Source organism: Triturus cristatus, chromosome 7 (genome assembly GCF_964204655.1).
Source record: "Triturus cristatus chromosome 7, aTriCri1.1, whole genome shotgun sequence".
Taxonomy (NCBI): Eukaryota; Metazoa; Chordata; class Amphibia; order Caudata; family Salamandridae; genus Triturus; species Triturus cristatus.
The window spans coordinates 763,347,239-763,366,700 of NC_140590.1; the positions used below are offsets into that span (position 1 = coordinate 763,347,239).

The following is a 19,462-nucleotide window of genomic DNA, read 5'->3' on the forward strand; positions in this document are numbered from 1 at the left end:
GTCGAGGTGGGGGTTGGAATGGTTTTCCACGTTAGTGCATAAATTGCTTGTATTACCATTACCAATACCAAATAACCCGTTTTTCAATGTGTGCCCTGCAGTTACGCCCATGCAGTGGATGGAATGTACCAGGTGCTGCGCAATGGTAAGGACGTAGTACAGAACTTAAAACAAGCGAGATTGGGTGAGACTTGAAGGGGGCAGGCGGACATGTGAAAAGCCTGAAGTGGGTTACAGTAGAATTAGTAAATAATGCAATATTCGGGATCTCCAGTGGTAAAATGAGGTGCCCCTTGATGGCAGGAATTTTTACTGGATATTTAAGATTTTCGTAGGTCTTGATCCTTCCTTTTCATCTGGCTATTCAGTCGTCAGTCAGGCCCATGTAGTAGAATTTCCCCAGTGACCTGTGGCCCTTTCAGTGAATGTAGTTGCTCACTGCTTTGAAGGTTTCTCTAGTCGTTGGAGGGTTCCTCAGAGTTGAGGGGAAACTTCCTTGTAGATTATGTTCTTTTACTTGCGTGCAGTCTCCCTGATGTAGGGGGGGGGGGGGGGGGAGTAGATTTTCTTGGAGGTTTGGGAAGGAGGTCTCTTGTGGATGGTGGTTACTCTTGGTGGTTTATGTCTACAGTACATGTTTGGGTCCCTAGTGGTTGGGAGGGGGAGTCTCCAGTGGGTAGGAGAGGCCTCTGGTGATTCAGGATACTAATATGCGGCTGTGGCTTTTCTTTTGTAGTTCGTCATCTCTAGTAGATCGTGAGTGATTTGGTGGTTGTAGAATCTCTCTGGTAAACGGGCTATATCACTGGATCCGTTTGGAAGGCATCTCTGTTGTTTTTTTGTTGTTTGTTGTTTGGTGGGGTTCACATGGTGCCTGGTTCTGTCTTTGTACTGGCTTTGGTTATACCAGCGTTTGGTCACTCCAGTGAGTCGGGGATCTCTGGAAATATTATTGAAAATCTCACATTATTCACAAAGAAAGCCATACTTATAAAAAATAAGTCAGTGATTTTACACTTAAGGTGAATACTTAATCGTGTGGCCAAGCCATATTAAAACTATAAATAAATGTGTTGCTGTCTGACCCCACACATTGTGACTACCAGGCCTTAACCATGAGGGTTAAGGTACTTTGCCTCTGATGTCCTGGGATCCGTGTGACTATGGCTTTGAAACATGGGACAAGTATCATCCTTTCTACACTTATATCTCAGGATAGCATGGGCAAACATTCACAGCCTTCTCAGGGAGGTTGTGAGGCAGACCTCAAGCTCAGAGCTTAAAACTCAATCAACAATCCAATAATGTGAATGTGCTGCCCAAAGCTTGCCTTCACAAGGAAGAAAATACTTTATTACACACGGATTACTTAATACTGCAAGTTACAAGCATAATCCGGCACAGATGTAGATTAAAGAAATCCAAAAACAGTTTGTGTGCATAGTCATTCAGTTCTTACCTGCTTGCAGGTGATTATCAGTTTATTCAAAGGAAGCCCTTCGTACCCGGTACTTTTGGACGGCCTGTCGAATATGTGGCAATGTACCAGCAGTCAGTCCGAAAGTTTGTCATGCCTCAGTGCTGGGCCGCATTCAGCGCGGCACACCCGCTTTGGCTCTGCAGGTGTGCAGGGTGGCAGCAGTTTAGATATGTCTCTGTCCCGCTGGACCATTGGTCAGTGTTTGGGGCCTCTGAGTCTTGGCGACAGGTCACATCTTTGGCAATGCAGCCCCCGCATGGGCGAAACTCTGGGCAACTGTAGATTCGTGGTTGGGAATCATTGGGAGTATCTTGGAGGCCCTAGGGTGTCTGGATTCTCCTGGATTGCGCTCCAGCAATCTGCTCTTCTGGGCACCCCACAGCCACTTGGAAATCACTGCACCACCTTCTTCCTGGACAGTCTCTCCTGCAGGGGAGGCCGGCTCCTTTCCTCTCTCAGCAAGCAGGCAAGCCTTTAAGCCCTTTTGGACCGGTATACAGCTTGTTCAGCAAGAGATGTAGACTTTAAGTGATGTCCCCTCCTCTCTAGGTGACTGTCTGTCTGGCAGACACAAATCCTGATTAACAAAATGCCTTCCTTGGCCATAGAGTTCTTGCAACTGGAACCACATGTGGGTTAGTTGGGTCCTAACCTTATACGCAACAAGCAGTCAGGAGTGGTGGATCTACTGTCTGAAACTGTGTAACTGGTTTAAGGTTGTTTACCTTTCAAGTGTCCTTTTCAGAATGTTCTATACTAGACACAGCCCTGCACAACTGGATAATCTCCAACCTGGAGCACCCACAACAGAGGCAGAAAGAGGTGTGAGTTTTCTGCTACTAGTGGCCATCAGCCCAACTGAAGGAGTATTCGGAGAAAGACATAAGTGCAGGCCTCGCCTAAAAGCTTCCTCATCTTTCACTACAAACCCATACTAAATGGCAGCATTCATGGAGGCTAATCAGCAGATTCTTTGTAACGAAAATGCTTCATAGAATAACTAAGGGAACGCTATCTCCTCACTTCACAGTATAAGCCTCCTTTCTCCTTTCAGCTTTAGGAATGTGAGCAATTCACTTCCACTGTCTAGGAGCACCGTTTTTACCTCCATTTTGTGTAAGGGTAGATCAGGGGCACTCAAAATGGATTCCACTGGCCTCCATTACTCTGGTTCATTCACACGCCATGCAGGCTACATACAAGACATGCATTTTGAATGTTAGCATAAACAACTGTGTAGTGGTATCACAGCGGTGGACTTTTACATGAGTGGGCCCGTAGGCCTCCTCTCCAGTGACTCCGAAAACAAAGGTCTAGTTACAATATTAAACAAACCACTGTATCCTGTTACCCTAACTCTAAGTAATAAACCCATTAACATGGGTCTGGGGTTGACCGTCATCAGTTGACTGCACACTTGTTGCACCCCTCCAGGTCACAGCATGAGCCCATGACCTACTCATGCCAAGAATATGCCTAGGCCTTTGGGCACATGCTACATTAGCATGGTGCCAGAGCCAAAATCTAGTCCGGATACCCAATACATGCAGTCGGGCCCTTCGAGATGGGGAATACTTCTGTATACCGCTCAGCGGACATGTGTTTCCCAACAATTACTAATATTAAAATTAAATGTTCAGAAATCAGAATATTTTGAGAAATGTATGTCACACATTTTAAAGGGTCCCAGCAATGGAAAAAGAGGCAAGGAAGAGAACCCCGAAGGGCGTGATGTGGAAGTGGTGAATGTTACTTGATGTGTTGCCCCACAGAGGCAAAAATATAGAAATGTTTAAAAAAAAGAATTGTCAAGGCATTCTTTATTTAGTTTTTGTTCATTCATATTATTCAAAAGTATGGTGCAATGAGTTCTAAGTTTTGGAGTCATGTTAAAGGCCTTCGAAATGCTAGCAATTTGGGGGGATTTCTGTGGTGTTTGCAGGGATCTTCCTGGTTGCTCATAGCCTTTTTGGTGAGTGGTTCCAAGGACTGTCTGCTAGATATAGTGGGGCATGGTTTCTGGTACTAGGTTTGCATCCGTTTACTTGACGTTTGTCTGGTGGTTAGAAGATCTCTGAGGGTTTGTGTCTGTTGGCACACCAAAGTCCCTTGCCTGATGATGGACGTATATTCCTGCCCTAAGTGCCCCCAACTGCAATAATGTGACCCCTGATGCTGATTTTTGTTGTTATGGGGGAACACGGATCATGCATGTGCGCAATAACATAGGCCTATCTCATGGATAGCACTCTTTATTTACTCTTTATTTACCATGAGGGGCGCATAGAGCATTTCTCTCACATTGCAGAAAGGCTACTGCGTTTGACAGGAGTTCAGCAGCTTGAGTGCTGTGGTTGCAGCATACCGTGTAATGATCAGTAGAAGTGAACGGGCCTTTTTACCTATGTCACGAGAGTGAGGCCTAGAGGTTCACTCATTTAAGGTTCCACTACTATGTGTTGACTCATCCTTGGCTCACATGAGGTAAGTATGCAGTGCTGTGCAGTACATTTGTGCATATGAATGGTACAATGCATGGCAGATTCTGGGTTACCAGGGTTGACTGGAGGAGCATGAGGAGAAAGAGAAATACTCCCAGACGGATTTGTGGATTGCTGCATTCCTGTGAGCTGGGTGGGATATATTGGGGGAAGGGAGAGCCAGGCTCTTCAGTATACTTCAAAGGGTGCTCTTTGATTCATAGAGTGGTCACTGGAAAGGGGCCTTGGCACAACTCAGGAAGGGGGTGGGGTTGATAAGAGAATCATAACGAGTAGGGCCGAAGCGCTTGAGTAACCTTTTGTTACACATCACTGTGGCTGACAACCAGGTATAAACCTCTACTCACTCCCATGGCCTGCGTTATGGTGTTTTGGATTTGCCTCTGCGGTGACGCACTGGTAAGGCAGAGAAAAGGGCACCTCCAAAAGAAGGCAGACCCCAACATAAACTTCAACTATTCAGACCTTAAATCATGTTTGGTGTCTGTAAATGAGCTATAAGAAGGGGAGCTTGAGGCCGCCAGCATTGTCAACTGTCAAGCAGCCAGACGGGCTGTGTAAGGAGGAGAAGCTCTGCAAGACGTTTGCCTTGAACCAGGACTGGAGGCTAAGGCCTGTTTGGGCTCTCAGCTGGATGAGGGGACATCACCCAGGGAATCCAAGACCACCTGACCCTGGAGCATTGGGGACAGTGACTGCCTGCCTGCTTGCTAAGACCAGTGTGCCCTGTGAGGAAAATGAGAGCGCTGGAGGGTGTGAGGTCCATGGGAAAGCCTGGCTATCGTATCTCTGAAGTGGGGAGTGAGGAAATAGCTTCTGCACCGCTCATAGCCTGTCATTGAAGATTGCTGCAGTGTCGATCGGACCATAGCCTGTGTGCAGAGGAAGGATGGTGACTCTGTAGGCCAGATGGGGTCACTGGGAAAAAGGCAAGGAGTGTGGTCTGGTTGATACTGTCGTCAAGAGGAAGAGGCTGCAGTGGTAAACCATGCGGCTCGAACGGCGAGTGAGTATCTGTAGCAGGGTGTTGTATTCCTCCCCCGCCTCATCCTGTAGGGAGGATCCAAAGAAAGTTACCAGCATCGAAGGAGCGTCAAGAACACTCGGCTGCTGTCCCTGCAGAACCCCATGTGAAGAACTCGAGGACACCTGACTGCTTTCCCTGCAGGGCCGCATGTGTGGTACTCACCAGAGACCGCAGTCATAGCTTCAGCGCCCACAAGGGGGCGCTCTCAGAGACTTCATCGTGCAGGTCCTGCTGGTGCAGGTCAGACTGATTAAGAGGCCAGAAGGCCCAGGGTGAACTTGTCTCCCATTTAGCGCTCCAGCGCTGAAACACTTTATACTTTAATAGGAGTTGGAGTGAGACTCCTGAAACTCAAACTACTAGTGGGGCTTAATCTTAATGTCGCCTATAGTGAATGGGGAATAACCAGTACTGTTAGCCAGGTGTGAGTGGGACTCAGGAGCTCCTTATTGAAACACTAGAGCTCTGACCTCGAGGTACTGTGTATATAGATACAAATGTTTCATAAAAGAAAGTATTTGACTGGACAATCAGTTATCGCTGCTATTGAAAGTATTTTGAGTTGTGAGCCTGTATTCACAACTCTGTGTCTACCCCCCCTCGCCCTTTCCTGAGAAGGCTCGGACTGCTCAACCTGCGCTACCACTGAAAGTCAAGTATTGAAGGGGCACTTGGGCCAATTGCTCAGGATGTATATTATGTCGGGCCCTGAGACATCAAAAGTCCTCAACCACCACGGTTAGGCCCAGTAACTCCCGCTTGCACCGTGACTTTCGGAATGAGGTTCTGACGGCATCCATGCTAGTTGGGCTTGGGTGGGGTAGCTCTGGTGGTTGGTGGAGTCTCAGTGGGGACTGGAGTATGGCTATGGAACATCTCTAGTTGTTGGGGGTTGTCTTATGTTTGTCAAGCTCAGGTAGTTTGGAGTGTCTCTGTGATGGTTTTGATTATCTATGTATGTCCAGATGTGTCTCAGGTGAATTAGCTGTCACTCTCTGGTAGGTTTTCAAGTGTCTCTCTAGTTTATTGGGGTTGGGAGTGTCTCTTTAGTTTTTTGGGGATATCTCTGGAAGTTGTGTGGTTTCTCATGTGGTTCAATGGGTTCTCTGATAGTTGTTGTGAGAAATGCCCATGGTAGTTGGGGGTGGTGCTAATGGGTCTGGGGTGTCTCTGGAGGTCTTGGCGAGCTAGTCAACCTGTTTATTGAGGGTCCCTGGGAACTTGAGTGCCTTGCTGGAAATTAGAGTGGTACTCTGGGAGTTGGAGTGTCTTCCAAGGACTGGGGAGTCTGTCTGGGATCTGAGACTAGATGTCTGTCTGGGATCTACTGTGTCTTGGAGTTGTCCATTCATCTGGTGCTTGCAGGATTCCTGAGAATGAGATCCTTGATGGGTGGAAGTGAAGTCATTATGATATCTAGGGGGCTGAGGTAGTTGTTGGTGGGGAGGGGAGAAGGTCTCTGGTTTGTGAGAGTCCTTGGAGGTTTAAATGTGTGATTCTAGTGCCTGTGTGGTGGTTCAGGAGAGCTTCTCATTTTATTGTGGGATCTTTGTGTCTACGTCCTTTGGTTAGGAAAGTTACTTTATGATTGTGATATTTTTCTCATCGCTTGGAGTATAACTGATAACTCGAGAATTCTCTGGTGGTTGCGGAGGTAGTTTTGGTGTATGGAGTCAGGTCTCATAAGCTCTTTTTGTAAAAGGCATCATATAGAAGTCTGTAGAAGTCTGCAGAGCAAATTAGAGGCATAAAAACATGTGGATCATGATATGAGAGTTATGGCTTAAGCAGCTTAATGCAGAGCTTTTCGTTCTGCGTGTTGTAATTAAATCCACACCTTCTCTGGTTTCTCCTTAGAGGGCCTAAAGAAGTTATTCTCTGGTGGAAGCATGGCATCCAGCCGTGGAGCCCTGGTCACTGTGGGACAGGTGAGGGTCTCTTCTTGAATACCCATCTACACTTGGTTGCACCCTGTCTGCCGCTTGGCATGATCACTTTTCCTTACAGCTTAAATCTTTTCACCTGGTCCCCTTTACTCTCCATCTCCTTTATTTACGCTTTACTTACGCTTCCTCTGCTTCATTCTTATCTATTAATTGTATTTCCCTGTCCTTTACACTCTCCCTCTTAATTACTATTTCTGATATATTTACGCTTTCATTCTTTCCTACGATATTTCCTCTAAATTCTACCTGATAATCCTCCCTCTCTGTTACCCTGGTGCTCTACCTCCTGTACTCCAGTGTGCTTTCTCACTCCACCTAATCCTCTTCCTTACCTCCTTATAGCTGGCATGCTATGACCAGGCTAAACAGCTTGTGCTGACCACAGGGATTCTGTCAGACAACATATTCACTCATTTCCTGGCCAGTTTCATCGCTGTAAGTATAAGGCTTGCCTTTTTAATTGACATATGTATGACATGAGATTTTTATCTCCCTTTTTTTAAAGTAATCTTCTTTTGAATTGTCAGGGAGTGACTGGCTTGGTTTTTAAGACCAAGTGTTGAACTTGGTAGTAGTAATATCTTTCTGTTCTGACCGGTTGTATTGCTTTTTGAGGTGTTCATATGATTTGATACTGGACTCTTGGAAAAGTTCTTCAACCTTAGGCTGCCTTTAAGTTCTAGGTTAGCAAATGTTCCTCCTGTTACTGGGGAGAAATGAGGATTACCTATCAATGGAGTAAATGGTAAGGGAAAGGAGAGGGACACGCCTGCACTGCAACCTTGTCCCACATCGCTAATGCCGCTCGTTATGGGCGATGAGTCCCCAAGCTCTTATTTTGATAGCTGCATGACTGTCCAGATAGACCACTCTAATGCAAGAACAGCCAAGATATCACATAGTGATTGGTCATGGGCCCTCCTCATACTTTCGACATAGTAATACATGCATCAACTGTAAGCTTAGTCACCTCAATTTAAGTTGTGGTTGCTAAGCTTATGGTTGCCTTATGAACATAAGTTGAGATTGCTAAATGTATGGTTACAGCCTGAACATAAGTTTCTGTTGGCAGTAACGTGGTCCCACCATGTACAACCATTTTTATGCATGGAATCAATCAAAATTGTTTACAGAATTCCAGATAGCGAAGAAATTTCATCCATTGGTGGCGATAGATTGACGTGTTGGCAGTATGGCAGGGTTCTTTGAAAGATGTCAATAAATTTGGAGATTCGAATAATTGGCACACTATGGTACAATTACTCTAACAACTGAAAAACTAGATGAAAACTTGTTGGAAATAAATATCGGTATAAAAAAAGAATCAATCCATAAAGGATTTATTTTCTAAACCAACAGATACGAGCAGAATTTTAGACCCCGAGATTTGTCACCCTAAACCATTCATCAATAATCTTTCTTAGAATCAGTTATCGGGTTTAAATAGCATAGTATCTGACCAGAATCTTGACAAAATCAGAGAAATGTGTGAACAATTTGGGCAATGGAATTGCAATTAAAATGTTTGAGAAATATAAAAGGTTTTAAGACAAAAATGAGAGCAAAATCTGCAAGATGACCCAAAATATGACATTGTCTTATAACAATGATTACATCATTCTCATAGAAAAGTAGAAAATTATCAGAATCCTTTAGACACATGGATTATTTTTTAAAGTTTTAACTATTTGATAGAATTATGTAGTCAAAAGCCAATGATTGTATATTCTTGTAAAAATAATCTTTAACAAATACTGATTAGAGCAGACCTGTTGAAAACCTTAGAACAAAGCTTTTAACATTAAAAGCTAAAACACTTGACCAAGCCTATAGTGTTCTACATGTCATCATGTTACCAAATGGTATTATATACAGCACACAACCTCGTAAAGAAGATGTATTTGTGACCTGTATAACACCCAGTTTCATTTACTTATTAAAATGCCAAGGTGGGAAAGTATGTTAGCCAGACTTCAAGGACTATGAAACTAGTGGAACATAATTCTGACATTAGTAACAAATATGTCAAATCAACTGTGGTGAAACAGTATACGCCTATACGGCAATGAAACCATGTTAGCCAAATTCAATTTCAAGTTTTGGAAGTGGTCAGCAAGTCAAGAAGAAGAAGCCATATTCACAAAAACCTTTTACAATGCGAGCTGCAGTGGATTGAATTTCTACAATCATATGTTCCAAAAGGGTTAAATAAATTAATTTCTCATAGTAGCTTCCTTTAAATAGTATTAACAAATGATGAGGATGTTGAATAAATCTCTTGGTTCAGAAAGTGAGGCACTGAGGCATTATAGGAAGACTCTCTAAATTACAGTGGACATGAAGGAAAGACTATACGGCTTAAATTGGGTCATAACTGTTTCATTGTTTTTATATCACTTTTTAGCATATAAATATTGTGAATTGAGATTGAATATATAATTGGTAGTTGTCATTGGTGTTGATTGATTGCTGAATAAAGTTAGTCTTGTGATGTGCCGGATATTATCAGGACACCGCAGTACCACCATGTATGTCTTCAAAGAGGAACGTTGAGGAAACATGGGGAATGTCAAACTTAAAGCAATGTTAATGAAAGATGCTGGGTAAGTTGAGGTTACTAAATTCATGGTTGCTGCATAAATTGCCATGTCGACAGAAGGAGGAGACCCCATGACCAATCATTAGGTGATATCTTGGTTGTTGTTTACTTTTGGTTCTAATATCTTGAGTGAAATTCTGCTTCCCTGAAGTTGGGACATCTGTCCCGAAACAGGGTGGGATGTACATGAATGACATCGCTGTAAATATATGCAAAATTTAAGAGCCCGATTTGCAAAATTTGATTAAATAAGTGAATATTTGTAGATGAAAGCTTAAATTCCCCATCCCTTCACCATGTGCAGCATGTTTGATACCCGTATTCTTTTAGTTGAGGAATTGAGACCGCTGGCATTAAAGCTTACAGTTGTAACCATTACAAAGTGTACTAATATTGCGGTGCCTAGAGCTATATGGGAAGACCCAGATCGGTTTGTCTTTGCGTTAATAACTCTTCTGCAATTCACTCCTTCAGCTGTGGAGTAAGTCCATGAAACCCCAACATGAAATTCTACCACAGTCTATCCCACAGAACAAAATAACTTTACCTTCACCCACCTTTCAGTTCCTCCTGGAGTATACCAACGTAAACTCCTCAAACTGTAGTTGTAGACGTGTATCTCTTGTTTTTCCCCATGCACTCTTACCACTTAATGTTCATGTTACTCATAAGCATGATTATGTTTCTCTCGTTCTACTTGTGAATATGACACTGGGGTCCTCTGATGTAGATCCGAGTTCTGTTTCTGGCTCAAATCCTTTAGACGTATCACCCCATCCACCTTGACTGCAACTACTGATTTTGGGGACAGTCTTGTCTTCTTATCAGCTTCTCACTACCACCGCATTATCGCTTCTTGAGTAACATACTGTTATAATCCCCAGAGGCAGGATCTTTCAGTCCCAGGATTTTCCCAACATCTAAGTTTCTGCCTATGGTACGTCTCTGGTTCCCTTGTACAATGATACAGATGGGGCTCCACCACTATAAAGGGAGTCTCTCTGATCTGAGTCTGATAGCCTGTGATCTCTTTGAACCTCTCGTTCACAGAGTTTCTTTCCGATTCTTGACACAAGAAGGGTTTATGACCTTGTAATATTATTAGCTCAGACTAGATTCATCAGCTCTTCCTTCTTGAATGTGGTTTCTTCTTAAGACGCCTGGATGGCCACCATTCCTAGTTCTTTAGAAGACAATTTGTGAATACAATCTACTCTTATTGGAGGGTTTTGGGGCCTGTGTTTAACAGAGTGCAGCATGTCACATATGAAGCTATGAGTTTCTGATGGATACTTATAACTGCAGATTCCTCACCTTTTGAATAGTCACCAGGCATTACACTGGATCCAGAAGCTGTGAAGCACTTCCCCTGTGCACTGGTAAGATGGCGTCCTGCATCTCTGCACTGACATTGTTCTGCTCCAGAAGTTACATGCGGAACCTCATATAGGCACTACAGCGCTGACATTAGTTCCTTACTTTCTGCACCACCAGATGGGGATCCGGAGCAACTCAGTAACTTAAAGGTGCTTGTTTCAGAAATTCCATTAAAACTCCAGTGTGCAAGGGAAAATGGAATCTCCCAAGACTACAGGGTTTAAACTTTGTAGGGACTTTTGCAAACAAATGTCTGTGACCCACCCTGATCAGGTGGCTGGGGTCACAGCACGACTTCAAGGCCTGCAGTGACTGCGACTTGCTGAATCTCAAGGCCACACAGGACTGCGAGGTGAAGCTCTATGCTGTCCAACACCAAAACACTCCATGTTATAACCAGTTGAAGAGAAGGTCCCTTTCCTCTTCCTTTAGTCATTCCCATGACCAATCATAGTCCTCGCCGAGAGGGTGTGTTTGTGCCTCCTGGTATCGCCTCTGAACCCGTTCCTCTTTGGAGCGGATTTCGGCCATTTTCCAGAGGCAGCCCAAATTTCCGGGGCAGTCTGCAGTGCCACTGCAAATTCGAGATTTCCACGAAGCCATGCTGCAGCCCATTAGCCGCTCCCTCTAGCATAACTTTGGGCCCCAAGGAATCGCAAGGGCCTCCACCTGGGACTCCACTGGCAGGCACACCTTTGGTGCCAGGAGACCTTCTAGACCTGCCATGGGATCCGCACTGGCTTCGCTGCTGACTCCGATCCTGAAGCCATGACCCAATCCAGACCCTGTACCTGGACTACAAAGCGCAACTTACTGTGCCCTCCGAATCAAAGTCGGTGCAGCTTTGACTTCTACAGAGGCAGCGGCATAATCCCCATGGGCTGCAGCCTTTAGTGAACCCTTCAGATTCAGATTCTTCGCCCCACCTCAAGGAATGGCCCAAACCTTCCATTCTCTATGAAGAATAAACTCTGGCAATGATGCATATGACGCTGGCGATGAATTTGCTCAACTTATACAGAGGATAATTGGTATGAAGACCTTCAGAATGCAGGTGGTCTTAACACCTCACCAGACAATGGGCTCATTTCACCTCTGGCTCTGCCATGGAAGAAATGGCCTCCTTTGCCGTAGTCATGTGAAGGGCGGCTGAGGTTCATGACCTCCCAGTTACCTTCCTTGGAGGTGAACAACATTGTCCTCACTGAGGTACTTCAGTCTGGGCAAATAAATACTGAACCCCTGCTACCATTCTGAAGCCCTCACAGACACCCTTCTTGGGGCATTTGCAAAACCCAGTTCCAGGCCACCAATGAATGGTACATGGAAGAAATGCTATGCTCAAACCTGAACAAAGACAAGGGATCTGTTGCTTCTACTGGGCAGAAACCGTTATAATTAAGGCTCCCTGTTCTCCGTTTTTACTGATTTTTACAGATAAATACAGACAGAAAACCATTTACTTTCCTGTCTGTATTTATTTTTAAATGTGGATAAAAACGGAAATTGGGTTATTTTTGAGTGATTCTGAATGCTGTCAACAATGACTGCCAGACCAAAAGCTGTGCAGACTGACTGGCAAGGAGGTTAAAAAAATAAAAAATAAAGAATTTAGTAAAGAGCCTTAAACAGTGGTTTAAACTAACCCTGGGCGTAGTACTACACTTTGCTCACGTAGATTACACCACTACACCCTAGGCACAATGCACAGTGCATAATCTGTGCTACAACAGTAGTTTAGCAACTATATCAACAATACCCACAAATGCTTTGTTAAAGCAATTTTACATGCTAAAAAGCATGTAACCAATTCACAAAAGTCAACTGTGAATGAAAATATTAGGCAATGAGAGAGGTGATGATTTTGGGGTCCCCCCTAACATAGGGGGAGGACCAAACCGATGCCTTGAACACAAAGAGCATATCATGCTGGTGAACGATTCAGTGTTGGTCCCTTCCTCATAGGACCACCCCAAGCACAGTTATGGGCAAAAACCAATCCCAACCAAAGGCCCTGGAAAGCATTATGGGACTATATTAGCAGTGGGCAGTGAATATTATAGTATCCAATATCAAAATAATTCTTCAAAGAGCTGCATTTCAACTAGTTGTTACTAGATGTCCCTCACGAGTCAAATGCAAAAGCATTGAAATTATTACATCACGCTGCAGTTCCACTAGTCGTTACTAGATGTCCCTCACGAGTCAAATGCAAAAGCATTGAAACCCTTTCATGAAGCTTTTGCATTTGACTCGTGAGGGACATCTAGTAACGACTAGTTGAACTGCAGCTCTTTGTAGAATTATTTTGATATCGGATACTATAATATTCACTGCCCACTGCTAATCTCGTCCCATAATGCTTGCAGAGCCTTTGATTGGGATTGTATTTTTTCCAATAACTGTGCTTGGGGTGGTCCTAAAAGGATGGGACCACGACTGAATTGTTCAAGGAGATGTGCTTTTTATTTTCAAGGCATCTGCTTGGCTCTCTCCCTAGGTTAGGGAGGATCCCAAAATCATCACCTCTCTCACTGCTTGCTAATTTATCATTTTCACTTTTGAGAAATTACTGTATGCATTTTAGCATACAAAGACAGAGATACTTATTTTATCATAACTTGCACAGTGCAAGATGCTGTTTGCAATTATTTCTCAGAGCAGACAAGCACTCAGTGCTAACAGCTACACACTCTTTCAAAGTGTACTTTGCGTAGCTACGTGTAGTGCTACTACGCAAACTACGCCCAGGGTTAGTTTAAACCTAAAAATTGTGTGTATTCTTATAAGTGCATATTTTATCATCTGAGTGGCTTTATATCCTTGCAACCTGTCAGGCACGAGTGTACATAAATTGGTTTAAATTAATGTAGAACTATACCCATTTCAGCATAATTTTTTCCCAAAACCTAAAATAATTATGGATAAATACAGGTAATATGAGCGAAAAATAAATATGGATCAATACAGACGGAAATGTAAAAAAAAAACCATAAAACTGGGAGCCATGGTTATAATGTGCTGAAAGAATGCTGTATTTTGAGATGCCCTGAAGTATACAAAAAGTGATGGGTGAAATGCATGGATTAATCTCAGCCACTGGTAATTAATTACTTGGGCCTGTGTCCCAGTCCATCGGTTTTTTGTACACATGCAACCTCAGTTTGGACGCAGCCACATGGAAATCAGTCTTTTCCCTACTCTAATAAGAACAGTCTAGGTCGAACTGCTAGGACCGGTCTTCCCTGCACTAGACACAAGCAACCCACAACTGGTTTTGCCCTGATTGGGGCTCTTCACTCCGGTGTAGCTTGGTTCCTGTGGCACAGTGAGCACAGCATCAATGTCTGGGCATACCCATCACCCATACGGCTTCACACTCAAGTATACAAAAAAGTGATGAGTAGGATGCATAATTTAAACTCCGCCACTGGTAATTACACTGGGCCGCATCGCAGGCCATGGTTATTTTGCACTCCATGCCATCTCAGACAAAGTCTTCATTGATTTTACTGTGCTGAAAAAAACTCAGATGCCCTGAAGTATAAGAAAAAGTGATGGGTGGAATGTATGAATTAATCTCTGCCCCTGGTAATTATTCGGGCCCGTATCCCTGTCAATCGTTATTTTGCACACCATGCCACCCCAGTTTCGTCCCAGCCATATGCAAGTCCGTCTTGAGCCTGCTCCACTGAGGACAGTCCAACCCTAACTGCCAGGCCTTCCCTGAACTGGAGCACAAGCAACCCAAGACCAGTTTTGCCCTGATTTGGGTCTCTTCAATCGTCGGCAGCTTGGTTCTAGTGGCAGAGGCCACCATATCAATCTGCTGGAGTTACGACCCATTCAATTAGGTCATTAAGGGCAAGGCTGTCCAAGTCATTGTGCTCAAAACTACCACCATGTGTTAATGCTACAACTGAGTGGTGAGGGGTCTCGTGCTGTTCCAGGAAGTGCAGTGACAGTCGAGGTTGCTGTGTCTTTAAGGAATGTCCCTGAAAGTCAGCCACCTGACAGGCTTCCTGAGCTCATCAGGTGTCCTTTAGCCAACCGCGAGTTTTGTCTGCACCTTGATGTATGTGCCTTGAGTAAATTGTTGTGGTTCCACCGAGAATGCTAAGTATTGCACCTCACTGGGCTCAGGTGGTCTGTTACTCTGTTCTGCTGAGTCTGTGCCTCTATTCTCCCTCTTTGTAAGGGCTTACTGTGCCAGCAACTGGGCAGGGTTCTTCATTCGTTTTACCACAATCTGCATCTCCATGCGTGGAGATTGAGAGGAACCTGATAAGTGGTTTTGAGCTGCTTGAGGAAATGGTGTGGGGGGGTGGGGGGGGGGAGCATCTCTTGCTGCTCGTCATGCATACACAAAGTCCATCTATTGTGAACTCTAGGCAAAGTTTATGGCCTTGTGTGAGGACCATATGGACGATGTGCAGTTTGTTCCGCATAGCAAGGTCATGCTGTCGGCATTGTTAGGTTTTTGGACACGTTGGTCAGTTTTTGCACATTCCTGATTAGCCCTCCTTATTTAAGTCACCTTTTGTGTTGCATTTTCTGAAAGGGCCTATTCACATGTTTCCTCCTGTGCCTCTTTTTATGCCACAGCAGGACCTCAATTTTGTTCTTACATTCTTGATGTGTGTACCTGTTCTTTGAGGTTGCTGGCTCTTAAGACTGCCTTCTTCATTGCTATTACTTCTGCACGCTGAGTCAACTGCAGATGTTGTTTGTACAACCACCCTATACCACCTTCTTTCCATTCTGGCCGGTGCTTAGGACTCTGGAACCCTTTCTGCCAAAGGTGGTGGCACCTTTCCTTGTGCTGCCTGTTTCTCTCCACCACATCCCTCTAAAGGGGAGCGGCTTCACCTGCTGCACCCCAAGATGGCCTTTACCGTCTCCATCAGTTTGATGAAAAAGCAGCGGGTGGACTCACAACCACTTCTGTTGGATTCGCTGGAGTAAAGAAGGGAAAGGCAGTTCAGAAATGGACCCTTTCAAGATGTATTGTCCTCTGTATCAAGATGTGCTATGTCCTGGCGGAGAAAATACTCCTGAGAGCCTTTGGGCTTATTCCACCAGAGCCAGTCACCACTAGTGTTTTGGATTGTGCTGTTCCAGTGCTGCACCTCTACCTGGCCTCTCTACCTGTGTGTCAATCAACATCTTCATCGAGCAGGCTACTGGATTGCAGGGACGACAATTTTGCAAGTTCTGTCCTCCAGGACTTCCTTGTGCAAAGTGCAAAGTTCACCCTTCAGTTTCACCTCCTTTGATGGTGCCATTTCTGGTGGATACTCTATCGAACCACAGATTCCTCATCACTTTCCCTCCCTGTTCTGTTGAGTTGACTTCTAGGTGTTAATAATGTTCCATGTTAGTTCTGCACACTGTCACTGTTGGAATTCAGATTTAAACTGACCTTCATGCATAGGTGGGACGAGGCTACAGCAGAGTACAATGGTGCCACCTACTGGCATGTTATAGCAAATGCTGGAAACATTCTGGATCCATTCCGGCGTATCGAGGGAATTCAGAAGGAGAAGATCCTATGGCTTGATATCGTTGTTTTTTTTTTTTGCATATTTATATAGCGCGAACTCGACCCGAAGGTATTGGAGCGCTTTACATAGCACCGTATTTACATTACACATTCAGGCACGGGGAGATTAAGTGATTTGCCCAAAATCACAGGATGTGGATGCGACCTCGAGGCTCGAACTCTGTAGCCGACGGACCACATCCTGAGAGAGCAGTACCAAAGGGAAGTAACGTGTTCTCCTATTCTCTCCGGGCAGCATCTAATCATATTTATTTAAACAAAGCTACAGTTTTTATAAAACACCTAGGACTTTATAGAAAATTACCTTTTGCAACATCAGCCTAGAATAGAGTCCTATGCTCTGCATAAGCCTGCGTTCCTGTGGTTGGTCAGGCTACATGCATAAACAAGCATTTACAATGCAACGGTCTCGGCAATATTATAGGTAGAGCTATTGGTATTGCTCATTATTTTTTTATCATTTTTGTATCCCTAAATAAATGGCATTGTCCTTTCTATTGGCATTAGCTTTTTTTTTGCATATGTGATACCTATTGCATTAGCAGAGAGAGTGTGAGGTAGTGAGATAGAGAGAGAGAGAGTGAGGTATTGAAATAGAGAGTGAGGTAGTGAGAGAGAGTGAAGTTTTTAAGTAGTGAGTGAGAGATAGTTACTGTGGTAGTGATATTGTGTTGCTGTGAGAAAGAGAGAGTTGAGTAGCGAGTTAGAGAGTGAGGTAGAGAGTTAGTGAGACAGAGTGTAGTATAGTGAGAGATAGTGAGGTAGTGAGAGATAGTGAGCAGAGCCACACACATACAAAGTGTATCACCCAGACATACATACAGAGCCACACATACAGAGTCAGCCAGACACAGATAGAGAGCTATCCACACAAATATTCAGAGCTACAGACATCCACATACCGAGCCACTGACTTACACATACAGAGCTAGCCAGAGACATAGTCACTTAACACACATAACGAGCTAGCCACATAAAGATACTGAGCCATCTATACACACACAGAGGCACCTATGCACTTATTGAGCTACACATTCACTGAGCCACACACACGCACAGCTACACACATAGAACCACACAGACATACACAGACTTACACATACTGAGCCACACACACACAGAGCCACCAACACATACAGAGCCACACACACGCACAGAGCCACACAGTAACCTCAAAATGTGACACATATTTACTTTTTGCTACTTCAAATGTCACCGCTACCATAGATCCAGTTGTAGAGTGCATCGATTAAACTATGAATACTGTGTTGAAGATGGAAGGACGCAGGCAATACCGCAGTTAGTTATTTATAGCAGCGGCGTTGCGTTATGATTCTCAAGCACAATTTAGAATAGTTCCACCATAATTTACGTTAAAAGCATAAAACAGCAATATTCGTGTGACGTCATTCCCACCGGAAAATACCATAGGCTTGAATCTTCTGGCAATATTTACATCGTGTCCGTGGGCTCAATTAACTAGTAGTCCTTTAAAGGATTTCCTTAATTAAAGGGGGTTAAATTAGCTGTAGATACTTCCACTTGCCAGTGAACTCGAAAGGAGGGTATTACAGCATTACAAGTTCAACCCACCTTCAGCTCTTCGCCCTCTGCGGCTCCTAGGCCCGTACGTGCCCAGGTGAATCCCAGAATGCAGCGCTGCTGGCCCCAGAGATCTGACGTACGTCACAACTATTAACTGGCCCAGGGCAGGAGTTTGAACTCCTGCGAATTCAGCTAGCATGTGATGTGTCCGAGGCCCAATTGGGCAATATTAAACGGTGTAATGACAACAGCTATTGCTTACAGTGCTTTAAAACATAAGTGAGGCACTATATAACAACAGTCAATTTGCAGGGTGCCCGCTAGGGCCACACTAGGAGGTTGACGGTGTCACAGATGACACAGGAAACTCAACCGGTGCTCCGTCTCCCTGCATCACTTTATCAGGGTAATAAAACACGGCGGACTCCGTATCAAAAGCTGAAGAATTCCTTGGAGTACCTTACACCCACAGGGCCGGGAGTGTTCAGTCAAAGAGGTGCGCAAGAACAAAGGCGAGACACTGAGCGTCAGTAGCAGCCAGGATCAGATAGGATCTACGTTGGCTGGGAACCCGGGATTAGCAGTTGAAGCCTGCACACTGCCCCCACAGTAGCCCACAGGTCCAGAGTCAGACACCCCACTTCTGCACCACTCAAGGAGTCAAGACAAGGGGGGGGGGGGGGCACCTCACTAAGTGACATCACCCGGTACGTGCTCACATTTCCATCTTGTGGTCGGAAGTGCGGCCGCCAAGCCCCGCCGCCAGACAACTATATTACGTTTCGGGTTGTTTGCCCCCCACGGGGGCTCCTTCTGTGGCTATTGTTGGGAGACAAAGGCGCCCCTGTGAACTGTCTGCAGAGGCCCGGGGCCAGGAGATACAGGCCTGGGGGCACGGGCGTGTCTCAAAGTCGGCAAATCAATCAGGTTTACAACTTTGTCGCGAGAGCTCACATTTAAACACAAATCACAGATAAGATCTGCAGGCTGTAACTAGAAACAGGCAGCAAGCAGAGGGACCCCCTTAATGAATGTAAGTGGCTTCTACACCTGGGCTCCCTAAAGGAAGCAGCCTGGACTACCAAATTAGGTAGCTCAGCGAGCTAAGCACTCGCTGACGAGAAACGCAGGTAACAGATTCAAATCTCTACAAAGCTGTCCTTTTAATCTGTTAAATGTTGTTAAAATGAGTACACGAGCACTTTGCCAGGGCCGGTTTTGGTTCCCAGTCCGGCCCTGGATGGAATCAGCCTCAGCAAGCCTCTTTTGGCATCGGCATTATTATGTCATTTTGTGGTGTATGTCATGTACTTACTTATAGTGGAGGGGGCGAGTACAGGTCAGGAGCTAGTCCTGCGAGAGTAAAGAGGAGCCATTGAAACAATAGAAACCATGCGTGTTTTAAGTTTTTGGTTGCCAGCTTT

At 44.7% G+C, this 19,462-nt stretch overlaps 1 protein-coding gene across 1 annotated transcript in view; it reads left to right on the forward strand.

Annotated features, from left to right (window-relative positions):
• The window catches only part of SLC25A10 (solute carrier family 25 member 10), a 142,380-nt gene that overhangs the window by 102,838 nt on the left and 20,080 nt on the right, over positions 1-19,462 (forward strand). Inside the window, exons 6-8 of the mRNA XM_085617517.1 lie at positions 102-145; positions 6,866-6,936; positions 7,297-7,389. Of these exons, the coding sequence (XP_085473643.1) occupies positions 102-145; positions 6,866-6,936; positions 7,297-7,389 (208 nt within the window). The remainder of the gene's footprint in view (positions 1-101; positions 146-6,865; positions 6,937-7,296; positions 7,390-19,462) is intronic.